At 42.1% G+C, this 23,113-nt stretch overlaps 1 protein-coding gene across 4 annotated transcripts in view; it reads left to right on the plus strand.

Annotated features, from left to right (window-relative positions):
• STOX2 (storkhead box 2) overlaps positions 1 to 23,113 on the plus strand; it is a 227,335-nt gene that overhangs the window by 176,435 nt on the left and 27,787 nt on the right. Inside the window, exons 1-3 of one of the 4 annotated variants that reach the window (XM_019422318.2) lie at positions 14,324 to 14,341; positions 14,727 to 15,055; positions 15,164 to 15,286. The exons of the other annotated variants lie outside the window; for them this stretch is intronic. Coding sequence (XP_019277863.2) covers positions 15,262 to 15,286 — 25 coding nt within the window. The 5' untranslated portion in view covers positions 14,324 to 14,341; positions 14,727 to 15,055; positions 15,164 to 15,261. Of the gene's footprint in view, positions 1 to 14,323; positions 14,342 to 14,726; positions 15,056 to 15,163; positions 15,287 to 23,113 lie in introns of those variants that run through there. 4 annotated transcript variants of the gene reach the window in all.

Here is a 23,113-nt window from a genome sequence, read left to right on the forward strand (position 1 = left end):
TACCATGTTGATCACCTCCCTTAAAAGGAAAATCAGCTTTTTCCTAAGGATTTAAAGACTCAGAGTCTCATAACATAATAACCAACATTACTCAGAATTACTCAGCGTATATGAAGAACTAGGATAATCTCAATTTGTATGGTAAGGGACAGTCGGCAGTTGCCAGTGCTAAAGTGTCGCGTGTTGCAATTAGTAGACAGAGACTTTAAATCATCTATTATAATTAATGGTTCAAAAAGTATGGATAAACACTCTTGAAAAGAATAGAAGGGGGGCGGCTCTGTTGGCTGAGCATCCAACTCTTGATTTCAGCTCAGGTCATCATATCACAGTCATGGGATCAAGCCCTGCATAGGCTTGCTTAAGATTCTCTCTCTCCCTCTCTCTCTGGCCCTTCCCTACTCACGTGTGTGTGTGCGCTCTCTCTCTCTCTCTCTTAAAAAAAAAAAAGAATAGAGTGTAAAGAGATAGAGGATATAATGTATAATCAAATATTTTAGAATTGAAATATATAATAACCAAAGTTAAGAATTTATGGATGAGCTCAGTCCAGAAAGGAGATAATTGAAAAGTCAGTGGATTTAAAGATAGATCAATGGAAGTCTCAACAACAGGGAATAAAAGATTGAAAGAAAAAATAAACAGTCTCAGGTTATATAGGGCAGTACTAAAAATGTCTGACATTTTTGTCATCAGAGGTCTGGTGTGATTTGAAAAGAAATATTTGAAGAAATAATGGTTGAAAACTTCCTAAATTTGGTAAGACATAAACTTTCATATTCAAGAAGACCAGCAAATCCTAGGATAAACTCAAAAAAATCCATTCCTGGATACATCATAAGCTGCTGAAGATTAAAGAGGAAAAAAATCTTGAAAGCAACTAAAGAAAAAATGATACATAACATATTATAAAATAACAAGTTGAATGACTGCAGATTCTTCATTAGAAGCCACCAAGGCCAGAATGATACTTATTTTTAAAATACCCAGTGAACATATCCTTCAGATATGAAGATGGAATAATGACATTTTCAGATGAAAGAAAACAAAAAAAAAATCGCTGCCAGAGACCTGCTCTAAAAGAAATGCTGATGGACAGAAAATGCCAGAGGAAATTTTGGAACATCAGGAATGAAAGAAAAACAATGATGATAAATATCTGGTTAAATATAATTAACTATTTTTCTCCCGAGTTCTGTGAACTATGTGTAATGACAAAACAAATGTAACACTAATGAACTTCTCAGTATGTATAGCTGTAATATATGTAACAACTATAACATAAAAGAGGAAGGTCAAGGAACCAATATCATGGTAAGATTTCTCACTTGATGTAGTAAAATATTAATTCTGAAACAGGCTGTGAAAAGCTAGGTGTATATACTGAAATGTTTAGAGTAACAACCAAAAACACTATACATAGAAATTAATAAAAACTCAATAGATAAATTAAAATAGAATAGTAAAAAATATTCAAATAATCCAAAGAAAATAAGAAAGAAAAACAGGAACAAAATGTGGGTAGAAGCATAAAAAGTGGTATATCTAAATTGCAACATTCAAACAAACTACATTCAATATAAATGGTTTAACGGGCGCCTGGGTGGCTCAGTCGGTTAAGCGTCCGACTTCAGCTCAGGTCATGATCTCATTGGTCTGTGAGTTTGAGCCCCGCGTCAGGCTCTGTGCCGACAGCTAGAGCCTGGAGCCTGCTTCGGATTCTGTGTCTCCCTCTCTCTCTGACCCTCCCCCCATTCAGGCTCTGTCTCTCTCTCTGTCTCAAAAATAAATAAACATTAAAAAAAAAAAATAAATGGTTTAACATACCAAATAAATAACAGATATTGTCAGAATGGACTTTAAAAAAATGACCAAGGGATAGGTTGTCTACAAATAATACAATTTAAATATAATGAGATGAGTAGGTTGAATGTAAGAGGTTAAAAGACTTACTACGTAACCACTAACCGAAAGAAAACTGGACTTGCCATATCAATGTCAGAAAAAACAGACTTCAGAGCAAGGAAAATTACTGGGGATAACGAGGATCGTTACACAAAAAGAATTGTATAAGTTCACCAAGATGACATAAAAAGTGTATGTACCTCTTCTACCATACACAAAAATCAACTCAAAATGGAATAAAGATTTAAATGTAAGACCCAAAACTGTAACACTTTTGGAAGAAAACGGGAAACTTCATGACATTAGTCTTGGCGGTTATTTTAATGATTATCACTGAATGATTTCAATGACTTCAGTGATTGTCATTGGATATGACACCAGAAGCACAGGCAACAAAAGCAAAATTAGGTAGGTTGGACTACATCAAACTAAAATACTTTTGCACAGCAAGAAAAAACAGTCAAGTAAAAGGGCAACTTCTGGAATGGGAGAAAATATTTATAAACCATATATTCAAGAACAGGTTAATTTCTAAAATACATAAGGAACTCCTATAACTCAGTAACAAAAACAAACAACTAATAACCTGAATTGAAAATGGGCTAAGGACTTGAATAGACATTTCTCCAAAGAAGATATACGAGTGGCCAACAGGTATATGAAAAGATGCTCAACATGATTAATCATGAGAGAGAGAGAGAGAGAGAGAGAGAGAGAAAGGAAGGAAGGAGAAAGAAAGAAAGAAAGAAAGAAAGAAAGAAAGAAAGAAAGAAGAAAGGAAGAAAGAGAAAAAGAAGAAAGAAAAAAGAGAAGAAAGAAAAAGAAGAAAGAAACCAGTGCTGGTGAGGATGTAGAGAAATTGGAAATCTTGTACTCTGTAGGTGGGGATGAAAAATGGTGCAGCCACTATTGAAAACGATGTAAAATTTCCTCAAAAAATTCAAAATAGAACTACCATATGATCCAGAAATCCCACTTCTTATTTATTCAAAAGAACTGAAAGCAGGATCTTGAGGAAGTATGAGCACTCTCATGTTCCTTGCAACACTATTCACTATAGGCAAGAGGTGAAACAACCCAAATGTCCATCGACAGACGAATGGATAAAATGTGGTATATACATATAATAGAATATTATTCAGCCTTAAAAAAGCAAGCTGTCCTACAATAAGCAACAACGTGGATGAGCCTTGAGGACACTATGCTAAGTCAAATAAGCTAGTCATAGAAGGATGAATACTGCAGGATTCTACTTACTATATCTAAAACAGGCAAATTCATAGGGGCAAAAAAATAGAATGATGTCTGCCAGGGACTCAGGGGACAGGAGAAAATGGGGAGTTGCTAATCAATGAAATGTATGAAATTTTAGTTTTGCAAGATGAGTAAGTTCTAGAGATCTGATGGACAACATTGTGCCTCTGGATAACAAAACCGCATTGTACGCTTAAAAATCTGTGTTAAGAAGATAGATCTCATGGTAAATATTCTCACCAAAAAAAAAAATTGTCTCCTAAAAAGAGTATATTAACAGTGTATGTACCTAACAACAGAGCTTCAAAGTACATGAGACAAAATAGAACCGAAAAGAGAAATGGGTGATTATAGTTGGTTGGGGACTTCAGCATGGCTCTTGCGATAATTGATAGAATAAGTAAGTGGAAACCCAGTAAGAATGTAGGAAAACTGAACAATACCATTAACCAACTAGATCCAAATGACATTTATAAAGCATTCCTCCTCAAAATAGCAGAATAGACGTTCCTTTGAAATCCTTAGAGATCATTCACAAAGATAGATGATATCCTGAAACATAAAACATATCTAAAAGCAGTTAAAAGAGTTGAAATAGTTCAAAGTGTGTTATTTTACCGTAATGGAATTTAGCTAGAAATCAACAACAGACAGGTAACTGATAAATCCCCAAATGCTAGGAAATTAAAGAACTGCTTCTAAGTAATCCATGGATCAAAGAGGAAGTCTCAGGAAAAGTAGAAAGTATTTTGAGGTGAGCAAAAATGAAAATACAACATACCACAATTCATATGAAGCAGACAAAGCGGGGCTTAGAGGGAAATATATAGATTAAGTGCTTAGGTTAGAAAAGAAGAAAAGATCTGTAATGAACAATCTAAGCTTTCACCTGAAGGAGCTAGAAAGAGGAGAGCCAAATAAATCCAAAGCAAGCAGAAGGAAAGAAAAACAATAAAGTGTAGATGTCAAGGAATTTCAAAACAAAATTAATAGAGCCAATGAAGTCAGAAACTGGTGTTTCAAAAAAAAACAATGAAACTGATAAATCTCTAGCCAAATTGACCAGGAAATAAGATGCAAATTGTCAATATTAGGAGTGAAAGAAGCCAAATCACTACAGATCTCACAGACATTAAAAAGTAGGTGAATACCACAAACAAGTCTGTGTACATAAATTCAACAATTTAGAGGAAATGGACCAAATTCTAGAAAAAACATCCTATCAGGACTCACTCAAGAAGTAGATTACCTGAACCGTTCTGTCTCCTTTAAACACATTTTTAAACTCATAGTTAAAATTTCACTGCCCAAAACCCAAAACCCAAATCGCCAGGTCCAGATAGTTTTCTACCAAACACTTACGGAAGAAATGCCACTAATTTCACATGAAAATAGAAGAGGGGGCAGGACTTCCCAACTCACTTTATGAAACCAGCATTATCCTCCTGCCAAAACCAGACACATTACAATAAAATTACAGGCCAATGTACCTCATAAACATAGATGCAGAAATCCTCCCCAGATATTAGCAAATTGAATGTAGTAATATATAGGAAGAATAATAAACCATTTCCAAGTGGGGATTAGACCTGGAATGCAGTGCTAATTCAGCATTTGAAAATCAGTCACTGTAATCCACCATATTAACAAGCCAACGAAGAAAAGAATCACATCATAATGTCAATTGATTCAGAAAAAGCAATTGTCAAAATTCAACATACATTTGTAATAAAAGGTCTTCATCTGGGAATAGAAGGCAACTTCCTTAACCTGACACAGAACATCTACAAAACTGTGCTGCTGGCATCTTATTTAATAGAGAAGGACTGAACACTTTCCCCTTAACACTGGGGCTAAGACTAGGATGTCCATTCTCACTGTTCCTATTCAACATCATGCTAGAATTCCTAAAAAAAAAATTCCTAAGGAAAAAGAAACTAAAAGGCTACAAGTTGTAATAAAACCATTCTTATTTGCAGACAACATGCTTGACCATGTAGAAACATCTCAAGAAATCTATGAAAAGGCTCCCAGGCTACGTTGTTCATTGGATTGCAAAACTGCATAACCAATCTGGGAAGTAGTCTAGCAGTTTCTTATAAAGGTAAACACACTCTTACCATGTGACCCGCCATCCCATTCCTCCTTCATGCAACAATATGGACATATCAGTTGTTTCCAGGCGTTAGGAGTATATAAGGATCAGGATGAAAGTTTTTTTGAGGGGGTGATGGAATTGCTCTGTGTCTGACTCATCGTGATGATTACCCAAATCTACATATGTGTTAAAACCCGTAGATCTTGAACATATTAAGAAACTCCTTGATTTTGGTATGTTAATTAGAAAAAATTGCATCTAAGAAGTTACCAGTTTTCATGGTAAAAGTGAATGGTACCCGATAGTCTTGTGATTGCTCATTGATAAACTAGATGAGATCCCTATTGTCCAGTAGAACGTTCTGAGATGATGGAAGTGTTCTATTTATGCTGTGCGCAATGTGGTGAACACCAGCCCCCCTGTTAGCTAATGAGCACTTGAAATCGAGCTAAAATGTCAATTTATTTCATTCAAATTAACTTAAAAAAAAACCCCACACATGGCTAGTAGCTACTGTATTGGACAGAGCGAATATAGATGGTTATATAATCACCGTGATCCCAGACAGCAAAGAAATCCTAATTATTTTTATCCATCCATTAGAGAGGGGTAAAAGACAATATGACTGGTTTGTATTTCTTGACTCCAGGATTTTCTGATTTTGTCCCCCTAGTTCCATAAATTCTTTATTTGTTAACAAAAAGGTAGACTGTGACTTCCGCGAGATGACTCACAGAGGATGACACTGAGGTTTGGACTCACGTCAGCCAAAGAAGTTAGTAGATAAGTTCAAGTGTGTGATAATGAATACATACAGGAAGCCCAAGCCCAAATAATGTTGTTGTCTTTCTGCCAATAACCAGTGCCTGTGTCAGGTGCTGAAAACACTGTTTGCAACCCCTGTCGTGAGTACTGAAAACACAGTCCAAATCCTGTTTTCACCCTAGTTAGTTGGAACGGTGTAGACATTAGAGTCAGTCCAGGGTTTATGCAAGTGTCGGGAAAGCAGCACATTGAAGGGACCGCCGTTCCCCTGAAGTGTGTGTTAGATTAGCGGCTTCCCCCTTCCAACAGGGTTCTGTTGGAACCTGTAAGAAGTAGGAACCCAACCCAGGCCTGCTGAGTTCAGCTCTGTGATGGAAAAGTTTGGCCGGTGTTTCTTTACACTCCGTCTGGACTTAGTTTGCAGTAATTTTTCCCCCTCTTATTCATCGTTTTCTTGGGGACGTAGTGTGATACCTCCTTTTCATGTGTGTTTACTTTTCATTCTTTCGTTAATTGGAAGCACCTTGAGGTCAGAGGTTAGTTCTATAGATATGTCTCCTTTTAAAAAATATGGCAGCCTTTGCAACATTTTCTGTCTCTCTCTCTCTCTCTGTCTCTCTCTCTCTCTTTTTCTCCTGATTCCATCTTAGAAGGAATGCAACCCACAGAAAGAATAACTTGGCCATAATGAAGTAAGCCAGTGATCAAGTAATTCAGTTTCTCAGCTCTTTGACCTTCTAACTAACTCCAGCTAAAAGAGCTCTCGGGCTCTCCAACGGTATGTCTTTAAAGCTGCAGAGGGACTGATGATAACTTTGAAAACGAATTGGGAAGTATCACTTTCTGGTGTATTTTCAGATGTAGTTGTTGCTTCTCAAATTGGGGGCGTGTTTGCCTCCAGGGACTGAGGCCTACACTGCAGGTTTATACAACCTCAGGACAAACGTGGATGGGCTTCCTGGAGCTGGTTCCCTCATGGATTTTGGAAAGCAATGTTGAGTGATCTTCAGTGGAAACATTTTTTTTTAAGCTTTTACTATTAAGGCAAAAAGTGATATATTACAGAGTGTATTATATGGCTCGCATGAATTTCAGGGAGACTTCCAAACACAATCTTTTTCCTGGCAGACTGCGGACTTCTTTGGGCACACCATTCCTGTCGTCTGCAGATGAAGATACAGAGTACCAAAAAAAAAAAAAAGAAAAAGAAAAAAAAAGAAAGAAAGAAAAAGAAAAAAGAAAAAAAAGAGAGAAGAAAATACTGAGCACCGCTGTCTGAGGTGTAGTCAGGTGAATTTTTGCCCAGTGGTTTGGAAATGAATAGTCCACAAATCCAGATGCTTAGTAATAAAATATATCACCTCATTTCCCCATGTTTTCCCGTAGTTTTCTTGACATTTAATATCAAAACATCAAATTTAAAATCTGTCTTTTACCTATAAACTCACCAGCTCTCCGTTTTTCTCACCTCACTTTTATCTTTTCCTTCCTTGTCTTCTTTGGACATCGATTAGAAGAAGTGAGGGCAGAAAAATAATGCATACCACAATAAAGTATGGAAAATTGGACATCTGTCTACTTAATTTATAGTATGGTACTGAAAATGCATCCAGAAAGGTCTTACGGTTTAATATTCTTTTAATAAGTTTTACAGGGTGTTGCAGAGTTGTGAGGAGATGTCTGCACTGAGAATCAGGACGTCTGTGGGGGCTAGTTGTGGCTTTGTGACTAACTCTCTTTAACCTTGGGGAAGTCATTTCTCCCATTTGGAACCTAGGATTATCCTCAGATGAGTTTCAGTGCCTTGCCCGGCTCTAAAATGTCATTATTCTGTTTTCCTAATCCCACGAAGGATGATCTAATCCAAAGACTTTGGAGGATTTCAGTAAGTAACATAGAATAACCTTATTCTTGGCTCTGTGGTCTTTTTGGTGCTCTCTAATGCTTGTAGGGATACCAAGTATTCTTTAAATATTTAGTTTCCTTGCCTATACCTTGCTGCATTGAGTCCAACCATAATTGCAATGGTTTCTTCCACCATAACAATAATGAACTTACCTTGGTCAACCCTGGGCTGTAAAGCCCCTTGAAAACTTTGGAACTTTCTCTTTCTGAAACCACCATTGAATTTTAAATTTGTAGCTTTGATCAGCTTTTGTGCAACTAGGAAAGCCTGGTCTGTTATTGGTGCCCAAGGATTTTTCTTTAGAGGATTTCTCCTCTTCCCTTTATTTCTCAATTTGAACTAATATTCCACCCTGGGCATTACTCCAGATGTCAGACTATCACCAGAGTGCAGGCTTTTGGACAGTTTCTCGGCAAGTCGTATTAGGTGTACAAGATGCTTCTAGAAATGCATTGCGGATAGTACTCTAGTATTTCATGCTGGACATTTTGAACAGTCCCTTTGTGAAACAGAAAAGCATCTCACATCTCTGCGCTTGTCTCTGTCCCTTGTTCAGGCACTCTTTGCATCTTGTTGGGGCTCACACAATAGGCTCTTTCCTTGTGTCAGTAATTCATTATCTTCTCTCTTTGGATGCATCCTATACCCTGTTGCCACAGTAACATAAACCTTCAGCATAAATAGCATCACCCCCTGTGAGAACCTGTAATGCCTTTCTCCTACACTTTCCTGCTCTTCAAAATCTTATCTCAGCTTGACTGCTCTGGTTTTATCTCTACCCATCTCCTTCATGTATCCTGCCATGCTAGCCAAGCAAGGTCGGCCACCAGTCACTCTCTGAGACAGCTTGTACTGTCCAACCCACGTGGTCTGTAAGCACCCGGCTTTGCTGCCTGGAAAGACATCCCCGCCATGTTTCTTCTTCCCGTGTTGCTTACCCAACTTCGGGGCCCACCTCAACTGCTTCCTTCCTGAAGCACTACCCTGTTCCCACCACGCTTCCTTACCACCTGTCCCTTACATCAGAAATTGCCATCTTTATTTGGTCTCACAATACTCTTCCTCTCTTTGCCTTGAACATCTCAGATGTTGGCACAAAACCGTGAGGAGAGATGCTGTAACTTCTTCACGTTTATTCTGACCTCAGCAACAAGCTGTGTCTTACATGTTGCATTTAATAAACGTCTGTTGACTCGAATGACACTGAATTAGGGTAGGTTTGGTATAATATTGCTGCAGACGAGGATTTTTATCTCCCCTGTTGGTACATTCTTGCAAACCAGAGAGAGTGTTGGCATCACAGACTTCTGGGTGGCGTCGGGGGCCAGAGAAACCCCCCAGGGGAAGCAGCATCTGGCCATACTGTCAACATGTCATCCCTCTAATGGACTGCCATAAGCGTATAAATACTTGTTTTTGGAGGATGAGTTCATGCAAGGGTGTGCTTCTTGGGAGGAGACTTACTAATTGCTATAACAGATGCCAAGGGGAATTCATTGCAAATATAAGGTGGGTCATTTTCTAATCCTTTAGAGTCTATTCTTAATCTGACCTTGAGCCACCCGTTTTGCTTCCTCTTCGTCTGTGTTGCAGTAGGAACCCCGTGCCCCACCTCATGCTTCCCACCTCCCCCCATCAGCACCTCCACACCTGGGCTCATACTTCCTCTCTCCAGGCCATTCATTCATTCATTCATTCATCCGTTCATTCATTCAGCACCTATTTATTTCGTGCCTTCCATTGGCTGGGCACTTTTTCAGGAATACATCTGTAAACATAAGGCATGCAAAAGCCCCTCCCTCCAAGGAGCTCATGTTCTAAAACGTGGTATCCCCTTTCTCTGTCTCCCACCCGTCCGGATTTTAGGACAAACTTGCCTTGGCCTTCGAGCCATCCCTCACTGCTTCGGCCAGCTACTTTACTCCAGAGTTCTCAGAGGCACCTGTCACCCGTTCCTCCTCTTGGACAGACACTGTCTTGTATTTTTTGCACTTCTTCTGTGTGGATGTCTTATCTCTTCAAGTGTTTTATAGGCTTCTTGTGAGTAGAAACCATGTCACCTGTTCATAAAAAGGTGTGTGTACCACTGTGTATATCCTACATTACGTACACTATTCACACATGCTCAAATCTCCATCCTTACCATAGACTTTGCAGCTCAGTACCCAATAAATATTTTTAACCGATTTAAGATACTTACTGCTGTCCTTTATCAAGTACAGCAGCTCTAAGGCTGTAAAATCCTGCGTGACTGTGTCACTGGGTGGTGCTACGATGTCCTCTTTTGCCAAGGAACCAGTCAAGTGCCAGGCACAACCTCTGCCCACGCCTCATCAACTGATCAAATCACCTCTGCGACAGTCAGTGTGATGTTTGTAAATCTTTACCGTAACACCAAAGCTGTTATTAAAAGCAGCAAGAGGCAGCGGCGGGGGGGGGGGGGGGGGGGGGGGGCGGGGAGGAGGACGAGGACTGCTCATAACGCTTCTCTTGAGTTTCTCTCCCCATCAGAGACTGGTACCTAAACCATCAGAGTGCCTTTCTCGCCTTTATTTCTGAGTTAACGCTAATGGTTGTCCATCATAAAACTCACCGTGCTATTAGTAGGTTGGCAAAATGAGCTTAAGGTGATCAGTCACCCTCCTTTGCATGATCATTTAGGAACCGTCTGCCAGCAGAGGCCAAGGCTGGAAGCAGCCCATCAGGGGGTGCAGAACTGGTCAAGGCAACTGCTAGGAAGGGGACCCCCCCCCTGAGGCCCCCACTGGCCTCATGTGCTAATGAAGTGAATTGCCATCAGTTTAAATGTAAAAATTCAGGCATGGGTTTTTAAAGAATTTGGTTACCAATGGTTATTTTATTATAATAGTTGAGGGGCCTTATATGTGGTGTTTTTTTTATTGTTTATTTTTGAAACAGAGGGCACAGCGGGGGAGGGGCAGATAGGCAGAGGGGGTGGGGGAGGGAGGCTGAGAATCCGAAGCGGGCTCCACGCCGACAGCAGAGAGGATGCGGGGCTAGAACTCACAAACTGTGAGGTCATGACCTGAGCCGAAGTCGGATGCTCAACCGACTGAGCCACCCAAGCGTGCCAGGGTGATACAACGCACGGGCTCTGGGGCTTGTTCTGCAGGTTCAAATCCTGCTTCTGCCGCTTAGCAACTGTGGGAACTTGAGAAAGAGTGAATCTCTTTTTAAAACGGGGATAATAATGGGAAGCCTGGGTGGCTCAATCGTTTAAGCATCAACTCTCCATCTCTGCTCAGGTCGTGATCTCACAGTTCGTGAGTTCAAGCCCCACATTGGGCTCTGTGCTTACAGCATGGGGCCTACTTGGAATTCTCTCTCCCTCTCTCTGCCCCCACCCCACTCGTGCTCTCTCTCTCTCTCTCTCTGTTAAAATAAATAAATAAACTTTAAAAAATGGGGACGATAATAGTACTTACTTTACTGGGTAAAGTGGAAAGCTGGGTCCTTGGAAAGCTTAGGTGAGTTTCTAATACTGGGTCCTTGGAAAGCTTAGGTGAGTTTCTAATATGGTCATTGGAGGCCCATGTATAGGTGGAAACATACATACTCAGATGTTAGAAATTTCGAATACCTTTTGATTTGTAATTTTCCATCCTTTTTCTTTGGGTATTTTTTTTTTCTTTATCCGTTTATTCAACCTTTTCTATATCATAGAGGAAATCTGAATTTTTAGCTATCAGGAGGTGGTCCAGTGACCCAGAGCTTCCTCAGAGGCTCTTACATTGCCAGAGCTAAAGATACTCTATTTAGAGCTTCATTTTTCATACATTTATTCTATAGCTACATCACTGCACGCTTACAGTGCAGTGCTTTACGAGGCATACTTTTTAACCTTGTAGTGATCAGACTATGCCTGACAGGAACGAGCTGGAGAAGGCAGATTTGGCGGATTTATAACTAACGACACAACCACACCCAGAGGGAGTCAAGTCAAGGTGAGCCGTCCTGGCAGGAGGCCCCGGTGCTGGGCCACAGTCTCAGTCTGTGTCACGGATGAGAGTCTAGGTGGCATTCTAAATGAGAGGAAGCAGGGGCGCCTGGGTGGCTCAGTGGGTTAAGCGTCCGACTTCAGCTCAGGTCCTGATCTCACGGTCCGTGAGTTCAAGCCCCGCGTCGGGCTCTGGGCTGACAGCTCAGAGCCTGGAGCCTGCTTCGGATTCTGTGTCTCCCTCTCTCTGCCCCTCCCCCACTTGCACTCTGTCTCTCTCTCTCTCTCTCTCAAAAATAAATAAACGTTAAAAAAAATTTTTTTAATGAGAGGAAGTAATACATCAGGAAGGAAAGTCGAAACTAAACCATTTCTGATGAAAATGCATAGGGCATCGTGGATGAGGGTTTTTTTCAAGTGTATAAATGAGACCTGATTTAATAGCAGTTAATGTGAAGAAGTCCTCTGGGGGTTGACCATCTGACTCAGCCAAAAGCCTACTGTATCGTCTCAGGCCACGTGAATACAGAGTCCAGAACAAGGGAGGTAACGGTGAGAACACAGCTAGAGTGTATTTGGTTCTTTGTACATTTTTTGTTAAGTTTATCTATTTATTTTGAGAGAGAGAGCAAGAGAGCATTCAAGCCGGGGCGGCGGGGGGAGAGGCAGAGAGAGAGGGAGAGAGAGAGAATCCCAAGCAGCCTCTGTGCTGTCAGTGCAGAGCCTAACACAGGGCTTGAGTTCACGAAACCGTGAGATCGTGACAGGAACTGAAACCGAGAGCCAGGTGCTTAACCTAACACTGAGCCACCCAGGCATCCTGGTTCTTTGTACAACATTTCAAGAGGGAAGTTGATACGCCAGAGCGGAAGCAAAGGAGGGAAACCACGAGAGCAGAGGATTTGGAAAGTGTCAGATGGTTGAGGGATCTGAAGAAACTATTTAATAATGTCAAGACCATGTATCAGTCAATCAATGAGCGTGTAGTGTGTGTGGTTACGAAGTGTCCCAAACTGTAGGCGACTAGAGAAGAGATCATTTGGAATGTAGGGATGGGATTTTTATTTGTAGATACCGAGTGACTGGTCAGGCAGAAGAGGGTTATAAGTTTTTTATTTTCCGAGGGCAGGATGGGAATCCCTCCGTGGGGTCATAGGACTCAGTTCCTGGAGGGAGGGCCTTCCCCAGGGGGCTATGCCCAGGCTGGGATGAGACCCCGGCTCCTGGGGGGGGGAGGAGGTCGCGGGAGACAGGCTATATCACAGAAGTTACAAGAAGAAAGGATTCTGGCAGGATTGTAGCCGAGGGACCGTCCGAACTCAGCAATCTGGCATAGTCTCACTGAGAGATTCAGTGCATGTTTGTTCTCCCAGCTCTGGTTGTGCCCTGTAATTTATATTCAGGGAAGGCTAGTTGCTGTATTTGTGAGGATGTGGGGAACATACTGTACATGCATCCCCTGCTACCCAAATCTCTTTGGTTTCTTGTATCGGATGATTTACTGATACCTGGTTCTTGAGTGCAGAGAGTGAGAGGTGCCTGCTTTGGTGTCCTTCCTTTTGGGGCAGTTTGGACGGCATCCTTCCTAGGAGCACAGAATTCACTTCTTCCCTAATTATTCTTTTCCTCGCAGGCTCCATTTCTCTGCGGTTTTAGCGCTGACTGCTGATGTCCCTGTGTTCCTTTCTTCCTCCCCAACTCCACCCCCTTTCCCTCTCGAGATGTTTATATGTTGTTTCGTGTACTCTAAATAGAGATGAAGCGTTTCCTCTCTGGCTCTGATGAAATAGGGCCCCGTGCTGTGTATGTGTGTCTATAAATACAACCACGTACACGTGCATATGCATGAGTTAGTTGGTGCAGGGCTCACACACAGTGCAGCGAAAAAGACGTTTTCACACAACTATGTAATTGATTTTTTTTTTTTTTTTTTTTTTTTTGGCCTTACCGGTCTGAGACACAGAAAATTAAAAAAAAAAAAAGAAAAGAAAAGAAAAAGCAGAGGAAGCCACGATGTAAAAACCACCACCACCACCAACCACCCTGTGAATCCTAGCGCTCTGTGCAGTTTCAGCTGTGTGGCGAGCCCAGGAGAAGCTCACGCTGGAATGAGTTCCTGACATAGTGACCTCATTCCCAACACCGCCTCTCCGGGGCGGCGGCGGGGGCTGCGGGAGCTGTGGCCGCGGGTGCCACAAGCCTGTGGGCTGTGCCGGCAACGAGGAGACCCAGGCGTGCGAGGGCTTGTGCGGCGCCTGGAATTTATGACAAATAGCTCACTGCAGCTAAACTTTGATCCAGTGTTACAGTCGAGCCGCCTGTTACACACAGGAGGGAGATCCGTCCTGCATCACAATGAAAAGCCAGCCTTAGAGAGAGAGAGAGAGAGAGAGAGAGAGAGAGGGAGGGAGAGGGAGAGGGAGAGGGAATGTGTCAGGTTTATAATTACAGACTGGTGAGTATATGACGCTAGATCAATTTCAATGTGTGTGCGTGTGTGTGTGTGTGTGTGTGTGTGTGTGTGTGTGTTCGTTCTTCAAGCATCCGGAGGTACGTGCCCTTTTTTGCTGTTTTAATGATGCAAAGATCTGAGTTGGCGCTAACGCGTGGGAGGGGACCCGGGTCCCTTGGAAGGAGGACGCACCCCCTCGCAGCCCCAGGCCCGGGGTGCGTTCCCAGCCCAGAGTCTCCGCGCTGCACAGACAAAGGAGCCAGCGCAGACAACCAGAGGAGGCTGTAGCTTTTCTTGGAGCGATGACTCATTTCGGTTCACAAAGGATTCTGGGCAGGGTAGTGAGAAGTCAGGTTGGCTGATCCGTCCCTATGACTTCACTTTGCAGAGAACAAGGCAGAAGAGGAGTGATACTGCAGATTCCTGAGGCACTGCAGTGCGATACTGGCTCAGTGCGAGTGGCTGTGATGTATGAGATAGGCACGGGACAGACCCCAGCTGTCCCATGCAAATAGGAGGAAAGACTGGTAAAGAGGATCTGTTTGTTTGTTGGTTTTTTCTTCTAAAATCGTTACCAGCAAAGTACATTCACAGAGCCTTTTTAAAGGTGCTTCTTGCCAGCTTTTGAACCGAACTTGAACCAGTGTGTCGAGCCCCGAATTGTAAGAAGAGCTGAGAGTTCTGGAAAACTCAGTTTTTAAAAGTAGACCTCCGAAGGTAAAGTACCAGATTCCTGTTATGTTCCACGTGCCCTCAGTAGCCAATCTGAAATGCTCATATTTAGGATATTATTACTCGAAGGTTTACTCTTTCTTCTTATTCCAGATTCTAGGACGTCCGTTTCTGTCACTGGCTCCTCCTTGTTGTGCCTGGATGCAGTCCCCTAGCATGCACCAGGCTTTAGCGTCAAAGCTACCTGGGGCATGGAGCCAGTCCAGAAAGGGTCAGGTACGTTTTCCCTGCTTTTCTTTCAAGACGTGTTGTGTGCGAAGCCATATGGTAAGATGTCGACGCCCGCTTTGAGAAGAGTACACTGTCCCCTGAAAGGCGGTCTCGCCTCAGTCTTAGGCAGCAGACATGCCCCGTGGTAGGCTGATGCCACCTCAGCAGCATGATTCATCCTAAGTCACATCAGAGCTGAAAAGTCAGACAGCTGTAGGATTCGCGAACAGGAGATAATTAAACCGCTTCAGATTTCCATCCGCTGTAGTATCTCTTCTACTCTTCCGGTGGGGGCATTCTACAAATACTGTTTGAAATGTCTTCTTCTCCATTAATATAGTCCCCGAAATTTGGCGTGTTATTTGGCCTGTTAACCTACATGTAGCGCACTGAAATCCAAGAGAGCCTGATTTATACGCTCAGGGACTGTTTCCAACACTAACATCAGATTGAGGTTGCTATTAACCACTAAGGAAGCAAGCATGTTTCTTCCTCGTCTGCTTTAGGATTCAAATGATTACATAGCTGTTTTCTTACGACATCCATGGGCTTTTCACACAGAAGCTTTTTTTTTTCTTTAAATAGTGAGATGGCAAAATGTGGTCCTCAGAAGTCCATTACATGCTACGTTTCCAAAGTGAAACTTGGCAAATCCGAAAGCGTGGCTTTAACTATCTCGTCGGATTCATAGGTTTAGCACTCTTTTTTATTAAAGATGTTTCGAGAGTGCCAAATCCCTGATGTCATTTGTACTCATAATGAGAACATTTTAAAATGCAAACTCTGCATTGGGTAGGCTCCTTGAACCCCTCTTCTTCTCTTTGCTTTCATATCCATCGCCCTCGCTCACTCTTCCACGGAGGGGCAGAAAGCATGCTTCCTTTCTACACGGTTAAAGATGTCTCTTCTTTGTGCACAGTGCTGTGCATCTTCAAAGCAAAGTCGAGCATGTTGAGTCAGTATTAAAAGATGCTTGGGGGGCGCCTGGGTGGCTCAGTCGGTTAAGCGGCCGACTTCGGCTCAGGTCACGATCTCGCGGTCCGCGAGTTCGAGCCCCGCATCGGGCTCTGGGCTGATGGCTCAGAGCCTGGAGCCTGCTTCCGATTCTGTGTCTCCCTCTCTCTCTGCCCCTCCCCCGTTCATGCTCTGTCTCTCTCTGTCTCAAAAATAAACGTTAAAAAAAAAAAAGTTAAAAAAAAAAAAGATGCTTGGTGACACCGTAGTATATTGAGAATATACAGTAATTATATAAGGTCCCCACACCCATCATTTCGATTCATCCTTAAAGACCCTATTCAAAGCCTCCCTCTTGCGTAAAGCCTTCCCTGATTTCTCCAACAGAAGGTCATTTCTTAATGCTATTATAGAATTCCTACTTCTGTCTGTGGATAGATGAATGTAATTATATATGAGTAAATTCCTATTATTGAGTTAATTTGCTAGCCATTCATGTATTTTCTTGTATCTCTTCTAAGGATGTTGTAAACAGTGATTTAAGTATGTTCTAGCTGCTTGCATTTTCATGCATTTATTTCATGTTTCCCCACCCAAACCATAAGCTCATTGAAGGCAAGGATCGAGATTTATGTCCGTGTCTACAGTTCCCATCTCCTAGTAGTTCCCTGTACACGGGAATCCTCCTTAAATAGTGGATTCAGAAGAGAGGCAGTTTAAAAAGCATTCGTTTGTCACAGAGGGCGAGAATGGTCTGTTTTGTTCATTTTAAGAGTCTTCACAAGGTAGATTACTGCAGGATGGACGTCAAGAGTTCAAATTCTAGCCATGATGATTGTTCTTACCTTGAGATACGGTTCCGGACAGAGTCGTACGCTGCTCGTAGAGGGTTGTTACTGTTAAGAACAGGTGTGAAGATGCGACCCTTCAATGGGGACATTGGTTATGATTTACTTGATTAGGAGGCATATTACCGGACAAGCCATCCGTAGGCAAGGAGTGTGCAAAACTCCGAGATTTTGTGCGTAAGTGACTCCCTTGAATCCCACAGGATGTTTTCCTTAGAAGGGGTAACCATCATGGCTCTTTGTACCTCAGGTTCTGTCAGAGATTATGTAGCTCCTAGTGTCACTGGTTTTTGGTCCTAAGGGTACCTCCTCAAAGGCGGAGTTTCCTTTCTCAGGTAAGAGAGTGGCACAGCCAAAATTTCCAAAGAGGCCAGCTTTGTTTGGTGTCCTTGTAACTCTCTATCCATACAATTTCTCATCTTCTGGTGCCCTTCTCTCTTCCCCTTTGCTTTCACACCATTCTCCCCCAGCCCAGTAATACATGTCAAATGTTGTATGTTTACACACAACACACACACGCACACGCGCACACATATATTGTATGCATATATAGGTATATATACATATAAAGTATATATGATATGTGTATAATATATGTGTATATATTAATGTGTATAATATATGTGTATATATTAATGTGTATAATATATGTGTAGAATTCTTGTATATAATATATGTGTATATTTTATACATATATATGTATGCACATATAATACATATATGCATATGCACATACATATATAATACATATATACACATCTAATACGTATATATACATATATAAAATTATATACGTATATATCTTAGCTTTTCTGCTTCCCAAACTATTCCATTCACTCAGTGCTTATGCTCACATTTAAGAGGTGAGTGGTCCGATTAAACAAATTCATACTAGTGTGACAAAGACTGTTACTCTCTTATTCTTTTTGCAGATGTCTCAGTTTTGTTTACAAACAAAAAAGTTCCTTTTTAGGACAGAGTGATTGTTCTATTGAATTGCTATCTGTAGATATTCAAACACCACCAAAGAATAAATGGAATAAATTTAAGTGGGCTCAGGGAAGGTAATTATAATACTCCTGCATTTGTCAAATAGTTTTTAGGTCTCAGGGGCAGCATAAGCACCCAATATCCCTTATCTTCTTTAATCCCCTCAACTCTGTAAGGTGAACATCACTTTGTGTACTTCGCCCGAGAAGAAACTGCAACCCCCGAAATTAACTAATTTGCCCCAAATCCCGCAGCCAGTGAAGAGCAGAACTGGGCTCTGAACCTACAGTTTTGGCTGCAGGGTCCATGGCCTCTATCCATCTTGTGATGCCAGACTTGGGAGAGTAAAGTTCCTTCTTGGTACAGTGAGTTGGGCGTTTTCTCTGTGTCTCTCTTCTGGCCTCTGTACCTCATTCCAGTAGACTCTTACGTGGTTCTTTCGTGACAGCCTCCATGACTGTTGGAAGGGGTGGTTAGAGCATTCAGTTGTTGGGGAGTTGGTAGCAGTCATTCAGTATAATTGTGCTGTAATTTGGGAACTGTCATTTAATTAGGCCTTCTCGTCCTGGTATAATCGCATTTTAGAGAAATCAGTCACAGTATGGTTGCAATACCGGCAATAAGCTAGTGAATCCGGGAGTACAGAGACTGAGGAACAGCTGTGGTGATTCTACCTTGTAAATGGTGGGAGAGAATGACCCTGGAGCTGTTAGACTCACGTATTAAACTGTCCTTGAGAAATCTCATCGGTGCAAGTTGGAGCATCTGATCCGTCTCTGGTGTGAGGCTGGGTTCTGGTGCGGGATGGATTAACTTAGGCACGTGGGTCCGGTCTCACACGATGCACTTAAATTGAAGAGAAGGAGGACACTGTCTTACAAAGGACTTCCGTTGGCCAGGTGCCCTACTGGTGTGTAACACCTGAGAAATTAATTGTTCAACTAGGACTGGTATTTCGTCATGATTTTATCCCTGGGGGTAAATGGCTGTAACTTAGCCCCGGATGAGGGTCTAAAGAGAAGGAGGCAGCTGGTGATGGAAACGTCTGGCAGTTAGCAGGGTCTCACCTTGCCTTGTCCATGTATGTGCCGTCCCTAGGTATTCAACAAGCATTTGAGTGCCTGCTTGTGAATAGCACTCCGCCAGGTTTTAGTCCATACACACGTGCTAATGTGGAGCCCGAGCAAAGGTTTGAATTACTGAAGCATTTAATTGGCCCGATGGCTCATATTGCCATCCTAACTTTTCAGCTACACATCTAGCACAAGAGCAAAATGGTCCAGCGGTGTTATCTGATCCTGATTAGAGAGATGTCTGAAGCATTCCTGCTGACGGTGACAAGGGCCCCCCAGCAGGGGGTTTTCACCCATCACTGCCCATGGGTTGCCCTTCTCTACCTCATCCTCCACCCTTTCTGGCTTGCCCATCTCTGCTTATCCTGTGGCAATTTTGTATCAGTAGTCAAATCTCAGCTAACAAGAGTGATAGCTAATATAACCAATGAAAGCTCGTAGACGGAGGAAGATAATGGGTTTCTGAACCGATTGATTTGTCATCACACCTAGCTGCATGTCTGTGCATTAGACAGACTGCTAAGCAGAAAGATTCAGGAGACGCGGTGGCATTAACCCATTTGTGTGTGCGTGTGTGCACGTGTGTGCACCATATGCCACCGTGATTGCTCGTTCACTCTCATCAGAAGTTTCTTACGAAAGTCACGGGGAATGGACACCATTAACTTTACTATTATTAATGGGAACCCCTTATTTACATTTCTCTTTGGGATTAAGACAGTTCGTTCATTCAAATGGTAGCTTAGGAATTGAACCTTCTTTAAGACACTCATCATGTGTTGACATAAAGCACCGGGTGACTTTAGAAAAGCTATCGTAGAATTTCTAAATGTTCTAAAATTCGTTTGTTTTTTTTTTTTTTAAAGAAAAAAATGTCATCTTTACTGCCATCGACTATTGCAGGGAAGGCCCAGCCTTAAATTTCTGAAAACAGTGGCATTTAAACCAAACATATAGTAAACTGGTAAAGGGGGCTTTTTCACTGCCAGTTTCCTTTTAGATTTCAAATGCAAACATTTGAAAGTCAAGTATGGTAATTTGGTTCCAAGGGAAAGCTGTTTAAAATAACGCAGCTGTAATGCTCTGCCCTCCTGCAGGGGTCGCTGTCTGCTCGAGAGGGTATGGGAAGGGAATACGTGTTCCTCTAGAGCAACTTTTTAAAAAAATATATCATAGTAGACCGTCTGTTCCAAGAACCAAACAATATTTATACATAAAATTGGGGTTCATAAATTGAACTCATTGTAAAACACAAGGTCCGTCTGATGCCCTGCATCAGAGACGTTGTTCACTTAACCTCTGAGAGCTTATGACTTCCCCAGGCTCAAGGGTGTGTTCAGGTAAAACTTGGCTTGTCAGGAGTTCCGTGAATAGCTCATTGGAAGGAATAGAGTCGTCCTGCCGCTGTGCCCACTGCACATTTTATAGGCATGTTTGACCATTTTTATGAGTCACGGTATCTACCGCATGTGGTAATTTTATTGGCATCTATAATTTTAACTTTAGTGTTAATTTTGGCAACACAGAGAACAAAAACAGGCACGCTTTCATCCCGAGGAGCAAAGCTGAGCAAGACTTTGAATGAGAAAGAGTAAATGATGAAGCCTTTATTACAAGGGAAAAGATTAATAGCCAATATATTTTGCTATTCTTTTTAAAATTAAAGCCTACTTTTTTTCCAGATTGGATTGATTATTAAAATAGTTTCCCCGGCAAGATGGAAACAGACCTACACATGAGTACTATATTCTGCTTTTATGCCAGAATCCTGCTGCATTGACATAGAATCACAGAATCATTGAGAGCCTGAAGGAATCTTTGACGTCATTTCCCTTCTCAGATGAGGAAACAGCGCAGAGTGGTAATTGTGTTCTGCTGGGAGAGACTGGGCGCTTAGCAAAATACCTCCTGAATGCCTTTGTATGTGGGGAATTTGCCGATTAGAAATTAGTACAGTCGCAGAACCGCGCTTGGAAGTAGGCTGCTTTGACTCATGAACTTGATTGGAGTCGAAGGTAACTCTTCAATCCAGAGTACAGATTAAATTGGCATTTACAAGGAAGAGTTGTGTTTAAAAATAAACAGGAAAACAGGGTAATTTAAACATAATGCTGGTGCTTGAAAAAAATGGGTTATTTGAAGAAGGTTAAGATAGAAGATGGGCTTCGGGGTATTTTCAGTGTTGTAGTTTATTATCATGTAGTTCACCTGGAAGAACTATGGCTGTCTGTTGTTTGTTTGTTTGTTTGTTTGTTTAACGTGTATTTATTTTTGAGGGGGGGGAGGGGCAGAGAGAGAGGGAGACACAGAATCTGAAACAGGCTCCGGGCTCTGAGCTGTCAGCACAGAGCCCAGCACGGGGCTTGAACTCACGAACTGTGAGATCATGACCTGAGCCGAAGTCGGTCGCTCAACCGACTGAGCCACCCAGGCGCCCCTATGGCTGTCCTTTTCTTACGGTCGTGTGAAGATGGGGACTTTAAGATGGAAGGAAATGGTATGCTTGCTCTTCTAGTTAGGTATCTTTTGGAAAGCTGCAGTTATCATCTGGGAAGAGATGGGTATAAATTGTCATGCAAGTCGTGTCTTCCTAGGCTCTGTGTTGCCCTCCCTCATATGCAGAGACTGAGGAGTCCGGAGAACCCAGATTAATGACTGAAAAAAAAAAAGGCATTTATAAAGAACAGAGCTTTATTACAGTACTTTTTTTTTTTTTTTTTTTTTTGGCACACAAATAGAACCAAGATAGGAACCACTTTGCAAGGCGAGTGCCTAAAGGTATTGAATATATAACAGGCTCTCAAATATATTTCTTGAAAGGATGAATTATGTGAGCGAGCATTTTTTTTTTTTTTTAAATAATTCCAGCTAAAGGAACTGGCCAGAAGTTGGAAGGGAAAATAGAGAGGGGGGTTTCAACAGTAAAATCGCACGCTTGGGGTACAGATATCACTGAGGTGGAAATAACTAGCTGTAGATACTGAGGGACGAAGAAAGTCAGCACGGGCGTGATTTCTACCTGTCGTGCCGGATGCCCCTTGTCAACTGCCTGGGCAGTTGTTCCAGTTGCCGGTTTGTTTCCCACGGTGGCACAGAACTGATTTTCTGACACCAACATGTCACGTGATTCCTCCGTATAAACACACGCAGAGGTTCCCCATCAGCATCAAGAATTGGACCGAAGCCTCTGGTCAGGCAGGGCCTGGCTCCTGTTTTTCTTGCTAGCCTGCTCCAGCTGTGCCCAGGTGTGCCCCGCTCCCCGGGGAAGGGGGGTGCTGCCCCACACCTGCTATCCCGCCTCTGCCGGGCTCCCCACCTTCTCCCCGTGACCCTGGGCGGGCGGTCTCCTCTGTCCTCATGCTTCTCAGCTGACCAGTACCTTAAATGAAAGCGGCGTCCAAATGTTCGCTGAGGCATCGAGCTTTAATGTCGAATGCTCTTAAAAGCAAAGAGGTTTGCTTACAATGGGAATATTTTCATGTCTTCTCGGAGTTGCAGTTTATTTACCAGGAACTTACGGAATGCTTCCTCTGTCCAAGGCACCGTGCTTGGTCTTATCCGAATTATTTTGGATTTGACAAATGTCCCCTGAGGATTGTACTTAAATGGATGTTTGTAAGAAGGTAAAAGCTGAAGTGAAACCTACTTACCCCTTCTTTTTGGAACAACAGGACAGAATTGTGGTCCAGAAAGAATTTGCTAGTCTGCAAAGGAGCCATGAGTTGTCTTTATTGAATGCGTACAGAACTAATTCTGACAATAGAAAAATCCATCCCATAAATTATAGGCAAGTAACAATTCATAGTTTATACACAGCGTGGTAGTTTCTGTAGATTATGGTGACCCACAAGATTTTGGCAGTATTTACGTTCCCTTGTTTTCTTCTTTGACTGTAAATGTGGTCCAGTTGTTGGAAGAATTTTCTAGTATTTTAATTAAGAGTGATTAGCTGGCTCACTAAGCAGGTC

This window comes from Panthera pardus, unplaced genomic scaffold, assembly GCF_024362965.1.
Source record: "Panthera pardus isolate Hobbes unplaced genomic scaffold, ASM2436296v1 HiC_scaffold_13, whole genome shotgun sequence".
Lineage (NCBI taxonomy): Eukaryota > Metazoa > Chordata > Mammalia > Carnivora > Felidae > Panthera > Panthera pardus.